Source organism: Brachyhypopomus gauderio, chromosome 19, assembly GCF_052324685.1.
Source record: "Brachyhypopomus gauderio isolate BG-103 chromosome 19, BGAUD_0.2, whole genome shotgun sequence".
Classification (NCBI taxonomy): Eukaryota; Metazoa; Chordata; class Actinopteri; order Gymnotiformes; family Hypopomidae; genus Brachyhypopomus; species Brachyhypopomus gauderio.
In genome coordinates, this window is record NC_135229.1 from 570001 (window position 1) to 580307 (window position 10307).

The following is a 10307-nucleotide window of genomic DNA, read 5'->3' on the forward strand; positions in this document are numbered from 1 at the left end:
GGTTAGTGATAGAGTTATAAAGGGTTAGTGTTAGGGTTATAAAGGGTTAGTGTTAGGGTCATAAAGGGTTAGTGTTAGGGTCATAAAGGGTTAGTGTTAGGGTCATAAAGGGTTAGTGTTAGGGTCATAAAGGGTTAGTGTTAGGGTTATAAAGGGTTAGTGTTAGGGTCATAAAGGGTTAGTGTTAGGGTCATAAAGGGTTAGTGTTAGGGTCATAAAGGGTTAGTGTTAGGGTCATAAAGGGTTAGTGTTAGGGTCATAAAGGGTTAGTGTTAGGGTTATAGAGACTTACTGATGACACCCAAGAAACATTTGGATACACTTAATTCTACTCAGATTCTAACAGTAGTGTGACAATAGCCTGCCTTATGTTTTAATAGATTTAACAAGAATCAACATATGCACTTCACTTAATTTAAATGAATAAGTTATAAACGTCTCAGTTACATATTTAATATTTTTATCAGAACACAAAGATAAAAATAACACCCAACCAAAAATCATTAAACAAAAATGTATAAATACATGAATACAAGAATCCACCACTTCAGGCCACGGGTAACAGGTGCAAATAAGGCCAAACGGGGGGAGGGAGGGAGGGAGAGAGAGAGAGAGAGAAAGGGATAGAGAGAGGGAGAGAGATGGAGAGAGAGAGAGAGAGGGATAGAGAGAGGGAGAGAGATGGAGAGAGAGAGAGAGAGGGAGAGAGAGAGAGAGAGAGAGAGAGAGAGGGAGAGAGAGAGAACTCCTCATTCTGTCTTAGACAGTGAACATGGTCTTCTGAATTCTTGTCCCCGTTCGTGAACCCACTTGATGGCGACTGAAAAAAGATTTAAAAGGCAAATATGTACAGATCCAAATAAATAAATGAACAGAAGTGAATCCAAGAGAGTCGGCTCTTCCCTCTCTCAGTCTCATCAGATGGAGCTGGTGCACGCGTGGCGCTCCAGTGTAGCACGGAGCATCTCAGCACTTCAGGCCAATCACAACTCACCCCATTTACTTCCATGCCAGACCGGACACCCAGCATGCAAGCTGAGGTCACTGAGGTCACCATTCTGTAGCAGATTGTACCAGAGCACTGCTGACCCCTGGGACAGAAATACATACAGATACCACACACCTCTCACAACACACTTGGAAAATACACTTAAAACTATTCAAAAAAGTATTTATCCACATGTCGTCTTGTAGACCTGTCTCAATAATGTTCTGTAAACATTATTCTGGGATTAATCCTAGTATTTATTTTTTATTTATCACATTTGCAGGTCAAAGTAAATCAAATAAAAAGAACCCTCTTAGATTCAGAAACGTTACCATGGAGCTGCAGAGATGTAAAACAATACTGTGTTACAGCTCACATACCTTCAGAGGCTTCAGGGAAACGCCCACTTCAGGAAACACTGTAGCCCCTCCCCCTCTGACATCACTCAGCTGTAGCAGAAACGGAGGATTTTAATGTGGCCTACAGCAATTTTACAAATCTGAGAGTAAATCAAATCAACTGTAAACAGGTGAGAGTATGGGGTGAGGGTGTCGGGGTGAGAGTGTGGGGGTGAGTGTATGGGGGTGAGGGTATAAGAGTGAGAGTATGGGGTGAAAGCATAGGGGTGAGGCTATAGGGGTGAGGGTGTGGGGGGTGGGGACCCTTACATAGATTATGATACTTGCTATCCTTTGTCCACTTTCTGAGCTCTTGGTAGTCTTCAATTGAGAAAAACAGGAGAAACAGTGAGAAACAGTGTCTAACATGTCTGATACTTCTCAAAACAAAATAAATCATCTGAATGTTCATTACCCCAGCATCATAATGTGGTTCAAACTGTCCACCAATCCCATAATTCAAGACCTAAAACACATATTCAAACAAGAAAAAAGTATTATAACTGCTGACTCCAGGCATTTAAAAAGCTAGTCTACTGGAACAATAACCTTTTATTTTGTGAACCTGAACTGTGCAGGTGAGTGTGCCATTCAGTTAGACATAGAAGAATATAGAGATGAATGTGGAGAAGTTCATGGCTAGATAGCAGATGACCTTGAGGTCATTAAATGGCTCATTTGCCAGTACCTGCAGGGGCTCTGATGACTTCATATCCAGACCTGTCAAGCAGGAGAGTCTCTGAGTGACCCGGGAAACAACAGGGTCATCTTCATCATAGAGCCAAGCACTGTTCACACACACACACACACACACACACACACACACATACACACACACATAAACACACACGCACAGACACATATATATATACACACACACACACATAAACACACACACGCACACACACACACACACAGAGAACCACACACACACAAGCGCACACACACACACACACACACATAAACACACACACACATAAACACACATACACACACACATACACACACACACATATATACACACACACATATATATACACACACACACGTATATTCACTTGTACACAGATCATTTAGTAAGGGTTTAAGCTTCAATTATCCAGTTAATGCATTAGTTTCAGTGATGTATAATTGAAATTACTAACTTCTGTGACACCCGGGTGTGTGACACCACGCCCTCCCCCCATCCAGTAATCATTGACCTTTCAAGCTTCACAAAGAGAAAACTTTGAATGAAATGCATTTAAACAACAGGAAACACATCAGCAACAACAAAAAAACACTTTCAATTAGTGTAATTTCATTTACTGTAAATACATTCAAATCCAGATTCAGATCCAAAGTCTCATTATGACTCTTAATACCTGCTACACATCTCAAAGGTTCAGTGTAATGAGCTAATGGAAACTCACAATGATGCTCCTGTCTCACAATAATGAGCCTGTCTCACAATAATGCTCCTGTCTCACAATGATGCGCCTGTCTCACAATAATGAGCCTGTCTTACAATGATGCGCCTGTCTCACAATAATGAGCCTGTCTCACAATGATGCGCCTGTCTCACAATGATACGCCTGTCTCACAATAATGCTCCTGTCTCATAATAATGCTCCTGTCTCACAATAATGCTCCTGTCTCACAATGATGAGCCTGTCTCACAATGATGTACCTGTCTCACAATGATACACCTGTCTCACAATGATACGCCTGTCTTACAATGATGCTCCTGTCTCACAATGGTGCGCCTGTCTCACAATGGTGCGCCTGTCTCACAATGATGCTCCTGTCTCACAATAATGAGCCTGTCTCACAATAATGCTCCTGTCTCACAATGATGCGCCTGTCTCACAATAATGAGCCTGTCTCACAATGATGCGCCTGTCTCACAATAATGAGCCTGTCTCACAATGATGCGCCTGTCTCACAATGATACGCCTGTCTCACAATAATGCTCCTGTCTCATAATAATGCTCCTGTCTCACAATAATGCTCCTGTCTCACAATGATGAGCCTGTCTCACAATGATGTACCTGTCTCACAATGATACACCTGTCTCACAATGATACGCCTGTCTTACAATGATGCTCCTGTCTCACAATGGTGCGCCTTCTCTCAATGGTGCGCCTGTCTCACAATGATGCTCCTGTCTCACAAGGATGCGCCTGTCTCACAATGATGCTCATGTCTCACAATGATGTGCCTGTCTCACAATGATGAGCCTGTCTCACAATGATGTGCCTGTCTCACAATGATACAGCTGTCTGACAATGATGCGCCTGTCTCACAATGATACGCCTGTCTCACAATGATGCACCTGTCTCACAATGATGCACCTGTCTCACAATAATGAACCTGTCTCACAATGATGCACCTGTCTCACAATGATGTGCCTGTCTCACAATGATGCACCTGTCTCACAATGATGCACATGTCTCACAATGATGAACCTGTCTCACAATGAGGCACATGTCTCACAATGATGAACCTGTCTCACAATAATGCTCATGTCTCACAATGATGTGCCTGTCTCACAATAATGCTCATGTCTCACAATGATGTGCCTGTCTCACAATGATGAACCTGTCTCACAATGATGCTCCTGTCTCACAATGATGAGCCTGTCTCACAATGATGTGCCTGTCTCACAATGATGCGCCTGTCTCACAATGATACGCCTGTCTCACAATGATGCACCTGTCTCACAATGATGAACCTGTCTCACAATGATGCACCTGTCTCACAATGATGCTCCTGTCTCACAATGATGAGCCTGTCTCACAATGATGTGCCGGTCTCACAATGATACGGCTGTCTGACAATGATGCGCCTGTCTCACAATGATGCACCTGTCTCACAATGATGCACCTGTCTCACAATGATGAACCTGTCTCACATTGATGCGCCTGTCTCACAATGATGCACCTGTCTCACAATGATGCGCCTGTCTCACAATGATGCACCTGTCTCACAATGATGCACATGTCTCACAATGATGAACCTGTCTCACAATGATGCACATGTCTCACAATGATGAACCTGTCTCACAATAATGCTCATGTCTCACAATGATGTGCCTGTCTCACAATAATGCTCATGTCTCACAATGATGTGCCTGTCTCACAATGATGAACCTGTCTCACAATGATGCTACTGTCTCACAATAATGAGCCTGTCTCACAATGATGCTCATGTCTCACAATGATGTGCCTGTCTCACAATGATGAGCCTGTCTCACAATGATGTGCCTGTCTCACAATGATACGCCTGTCTCACAATGATGCACCTGTCTCACAATGATGCGCCTGTCTCACAATGATGCGCCTGTCTCACAATGATGCACCTGTCTCACAATGATGCACATGTCTCACAATGATGAACCTGTCTCACAATAATGAGCCTGTCTCACAATGATGCTCATGTCTCACAATGATGTGCCTGTCTCACAATGATGAACCTGTCTCACAATGATGCTCCTGTCTCACAATAATGAGCCTATCTCACAATGATGCTCATGTCTCACAATGATGTGCCTGTCTCACAATGATGAGCCTGTCTCACAATGATGTGCCTGTCTCACAATGATACGCCTGTCTCACAATGATGCACCTGTCTCACAATGATGCACCTGTCTCACAATGATGCGCCTGTCTCACAATAATGCTCATGTCTCACAATGATGTGCCTGTCTCACAATAATGCTCATGTCTCACAATGATGTGCCTGTCTCACAATGATGAACCTGTCTCACAATGATGCTACTGTCTCACAATAATGAGCCTGTCTCACAATGATGCTCATGTCTCACAATGATGTGCCTGTCTCACAATGATGAGCCTGTCTCACAATGATGTGCCTGTCTCACAATGATACGCCTGTCTCACAATGATGCACCTGTCTCACAATGATGCGCCTGTCTCACAATGATGCGCCTGTCTCACAATGATGCACCTGTCTCACAATGATGCACATGTCTCACAATGATGAACCTGTCTCACAATAATGAGCCTGTCTCACAATGATGCTCATGTCTCACAATGATGTGCCTGTCTCACAATGATGTGCCTGTCTCACAATGATACGGCTGTCTCACAATGATGCACATGTCTCACAATGATGCGCCTGTCTCACAATGATGAACCTGTCTCACAATAATGAGCCTGTCTCACAATGATGCTCATGTCTCACAATGATGTGCCTGTCTCACAATGATATGCCTGTCTCACAATGATACGGCTGTCTCACAATGATGCGCCTGTCTCACAATGATGCACCTGTCTCACAATGATGAACCTGTCTCACAATGATGCGCCTGTCTCACAATGATGCACCTGTCTCACAATGATACACCTGTCTCACAATGATGCACATGTCTCACAATGATGAACCCGTCTCACAATGATGCTCCTGTCTCACAATAATGAGCCTGTCTCACAATAATGCTCCTGTCTCACAATGATGCGCCTGTCTCACAATAATGAGCCTGTCTCACAATGATGCGCCTATCTCACAATGATACGCCTGTCTCACAATGATGCGCCTGTCTCACAATGGTGCGCCTGTCTCACAATGATGTACCTGTCTCACAATAATACACCTGTCTCACAATGATACACCTGTCTCACAATGATACGCCTGTCTCACAATGATACACCTGTCTCACAATAATGCTCCTGTCTCACAATAATGCTCCTGTCTCACAATGATACGCCTGTCTCACAATGATGCACCTGTCTCACAATGATGCGCCTGTCTCACAATAATGAGCCTGTCTCACAATGACGCGCCTGTCTCACAATAATGAGCCTGTCTCACAATGATGCACCTGTCTCACAATGATGCGCCTGTCTCACAATGGTGCGCCTGTCTCACAATGATGTACCTGTCTCACAATAATGAGCCTGTATCACAATGATGCGCCGGTCTCACAATAATGAGCCTGTCTCACAATGATGCATCTGTCTCACAATGATGCACCTGTCTTACAATGATGCGCCTGTCTCACAATAATGAGCCTGTCTCACAATGATGCGCCTGTCTCACAATGATACGCCTATCTCACAATGGTGCACCTGTCTCACAATGATACACCTGTCTCACAATGATACACCTGTCTCACAATGATACACCTGTCTTACAATAATGCTCCTGTGTCACAATGATGCGCCTGTCTCACAACGATGCTCATGTCTCACAATGATGTGCCTGTCTCACAATGATGAGCCTGTCTCACAATGATGTGCCTGTCTCACAATGATGCACCTGTCTCACAATGATGCACATGTCTCACAATGATGCACCTGTCTCACAATGATGCTCCTGTCTCACAATGATGCACCTGTCTCACAATGATGAGCCTGTCTCACAATGATGAGCCTGTCTCACACACATTGCTGCAAAGACTAAACCTGTTTCTTGTGTTCCTGACTTGACTGTGGTTACAACCAAAGTGTTTACCAAAGGTCTCGCAACACTCTTCAGGATCTCCATCTCACTCTCTGAGAGGACGTCATGGTAACGAATGATGGAAGGCTCGTCCCACTCCTCCTCCACCCATACAGGGGCGTAGCTGAGTCTGCGGTTACCTCCATCTACGTGATGTCTGCAGCTCAGCGGTCTGGACTTCCTGGATGTCTCAGATTTGAAATATACAACTTTTAGGTTTGTATATATCAGTGGCGATTGCTCTAAGACTGCAAGGGAAGCTCAGCTTCCCCTAAAATGTAAAAAAATAAGTGATCAAACATATACTGTTGTGTGTACATGTCATTGATTAAATATGCGCTACAACGCGCTCAACTTTTGTTCAGAATCAGCCTCTTATCACTGGTAACGACGCGGCTTTCCTCTCACTCAGTCCCGCAGCTTCACGGTGCTTTAAACAGTGTGAACGCTGAACATCTACAGAGTTCAATACCGAAGCAAAGAGTGCAGCGAAACGAGACGAGCCATTGAATAAATGCTGGGCTTTGTCCCTACCATCGGAAGCTCAGCGTCTCTGGGCGTCTATGGGGCAGTGGGCCGGCCTCGGCTGGCCCGGACGCTCAGCTTCTGCATGACGATTGAATGATCTGTCTGAGGCTGAATCCCTTTTTGATTGACAGCGAAATGAGCGAATCAGCGATCTTTTGGTGTAAACCTCTGCGGGAGCATTTAATTTAAATTTTTTAAAATTTTCATTCAGTTCTGAGTTGAACCGGAGATTTTCCTAATCCTCTTAGCGGCATTTTCTTCATTAAAAACGACTAGCGACAAATCGAGCTTCTATTTCTGGTGGTTTTTGTTGTAGCTGCTTGTGTTTGGAGACTGACTTCTATCACTCTTTCTGACACCTTGTTGGTACGACAGGGTCACAGATCATTTTCTTGAAAAGGAATGGAGGGTAGAATTTACGAATAAATAAACCGACACATTTTATGATGTAGGCTGAAATTGAGCTCCCCCTCCTTGAAAGACCAGCATCCGCCACTGGTATATATATATATATATGGTAATTGTTGGAACTGGATTTTAATCTGATTTAAAAACTATTTTCCTTATTGTTTATAAGAAGCGATTGCGTCAGTCTGAGGGAAAATGCAGGATTTAATGGATAAAGTGCACCAATGCAAAACCTGACCAAATGAAGGACACAATAACCAGCAGTCAACTAGTACAAAGACACAAATAGACGTATATAGACGTATATAGACAGTTAAACGACCCCCAGGTGTCGGGTTCCTTAATGGGCCACGCCCACCTGAGGGACGAACAGACTTCTGCCGCAGCTGATAGAGGCAGCCAGCAGGGGGCCACCGTACTGTTTCATGAATCAAGTATGTAAATAAGTAAAATTTTTTAAAGGTTCACTTAAAAATATAAAATATTACTTGGAAAAAGTCCAAATAAGGTACTGTTCATGTGGTGCATCAAGACCTGGTAATAATAAAGTACTAATGTAGCAAATTACAAATAAAGTAATGCAATATGCAGACTTCTGAATGTTTGTCATTCCTTCCTTTCTTCAAATTGAACCACAAAAACTTAATGATTAACAATTAATGATTGATTTTGAAGCTTCCAGGTTTGGTCCATAGTCTTGCTTGTTTATGATATATATAACCTTGCCTGTTTTGAAACAGTGCGCTGGCAGCCTCCCCCCTGCAGAGGGCCTCGTAACGACTGCCTGGTGTGCTGTTCAGGGTGAGTATATCAGGATATGAGTTCTGACTGAAAATGGTCATATCCAAATTTGCATACACATTGGTTGGATCTACAAAATCAAAACGTGAATACACAGTTAAAAATTCCACTCATATTTTAAGATCAGATGTTTTTGTTAAAAGGTGGATGTGACTTACCTAGACGCCAAATACGCTGAGAGTAGTCAACGGCATGAGGCATATCTCCGTAGAGGTAGGCTGCATGGACCAGGTGTTGAAGCAGGTGGATCTTTTTCACCATGGCCTCCTGACCTGCGCTTATCTGAGACAGTGACTGCTGGAACCACAGGAAGGCATGCTGGTACTGCTGCAGGTCACATGCCATCTTCCCCAGATGGAAACTTTCATCCGGGTTTAAAAGTATTTCTCTCCCTGTCCAGTTTGAACAGCGATCACACTGATTTTTGACAATTCTTATTTACACATAACTGAGAAATTGTCAACATTACCACATTTGTCTAGGTTCATTTCACCTGTCGTTATTTAACGCACAAATTGAAAAGTCTTGTAGGTTTGTCAATGACAAATTCACAATTTATATACGTTTGATGAATTCTAATATTTTACCTGTATCTCTTAATAAAATAACGTAATAAAATATAAAACAATACAATAAAATGAACATTTCTTTAAGACGCTGGCCCACAGGAGTGTGAGGCATGACCTGTCTGTGGGTCTTTAGTGATGTCCTGAGGGTGAAGTTTGTACATGTCCTGTAGTCTGATAATGCCGCGGGCGGCACCGTCTATGTCCACCTGACGAGGGAGGTGGTAGAACTCTTCATCCTCATCCTCATCCTCCACATACAGATCATCTGAGTCATTGTTACATGCAGAGATTTCTTTATCATTTAAGACTTCATTTGACATCCGAATGTCATAAATGTGTTTTTCAGTATCTATCTACGTATATTTGCATATCTATTTAATATTCAGTATATTTTCGAGATGTTACCCTGAGCCAGTCTCTTCTTAATGTATGTAAGAATTGGCCTCCACTGCTCTGTCATTCTGCTCATCAGTTTGTAAGAGGCCACTGGGTTGCTCAGTTCATATTCCATTTGGCCAGAAAACAGCAATTTAAGGTCACAGTAGACTCTGCAATGAACACATACAATTGTGCTACATAGAAACAACCTTCACGTAGCATAAACAAGAAGGAACCTTTGAGTTGGAAACAGAGGGGCTAAATGTAGTGCTGCTACCTAGCGAGTTCCTCTAGAATCTCCTCTTCTGTTTGGATGAAATCACTGAACATATCCAAAAGTTCTTCCTCCACTTCTGCAAGACTTGCTATTTTATCTAAAGAAAAACATACTTTGTTTTAGGTTGATTGCATAACAATGTGGAATCTTGTTTATTTTACCCTTTGAAACTTTTAGTTTTAATTTTAAAACTAAAAGTTTAATTTAAAAAATAAAAGTAATTGTTTTTACAATTTAAAGAAAACATGATAGAACTACAAAATAAACAAATATAACAAAAAGAGGATGAGAGAGAGATCAAGACAGAGATAAATGGAGAGAGAAAGAGAAAGAGAGAGAGAGAGAGAGAGAGAGAGAGAGAGAGAGAGCACTAATAGTACCTGTGGAAGAGTAGAATTCATGTCCTTTCACACAGAGAAGGCAGCAGCACAATATCAGATATTTCCCAGAGTCCATGTTCAGACTTCAAACTAAGCAAATCTGTATTGAAGATCCTTATTGCTGTGCATGGCATTAAT

At 42.6% G+C, this 10307-nt stretch overlaps 1 protein-coding gene across 1 annotated transcript in view; it reads right to left on the reverse strand.

Annotated features, from left to right (window-relative positions):
• LOC143483255 (prolyl 4-hydroxylase subunit alpha-1) overlaps positions 1 to 10307 on the reverse strand; it is a 10477-nt gene extending 170 nt beyond the window's left edge. Inside the window, exons 1-14 of the mRNA XM_076982081.1 lie at positions 10170 to 10307; positions 9790 to 9886; positions 9540 to 9682; positions 9250 to 9399; positions 8724 to 8957; positions 8491 to 8635; positions 6841 to 7009; positions 2532 to 2596; positions 2075 to 2174; positions 1802 to 1852; positions 1657 to 1707; positions 1369 to 1437; positions 995 to 1091; positions 1 to 820 (exon numbers count right to left, since the gene is read on the reverse strand). The exon at positions 1 to 820 is cut by the window's left edge and continues 170 nt beyond it. Coding sequence (XP_076838196.1) covers positions 750 to 820; positions 995 to 1091; positions 1369 to 1437; positions 1657 to 1707; positions 1802 to 1852; positions 2075 to 2174; positions 2532 to 2596; positions 6841 to 7009; positions 8491 to 8635; positions 8724 to 8957; positions 9250 to 9399; positions 9540 to 9682; positions 9790 to 9886; positions 10170 to 10245 — 1518 coding nt within the window. The 5' untranslated portion in view covers positions 10246 to 10307 and the 3' untranslated portion in view covers positions 1 to 749. The remainder of the gene's footprint in view (positions 821 to 994; positions 1092 to 1368; positions 1438 to 1656; positions 1708 to 1801; positions 1853 to 2074; positions 2175 to 2531; positions 2597 to 6840; positions 7010 to 8490; positions 8636 to 8723; positions 8958 to 9249; positions 9400 to 9539; positions 9683 to 9789; positions 9887 to 10169) is intronic.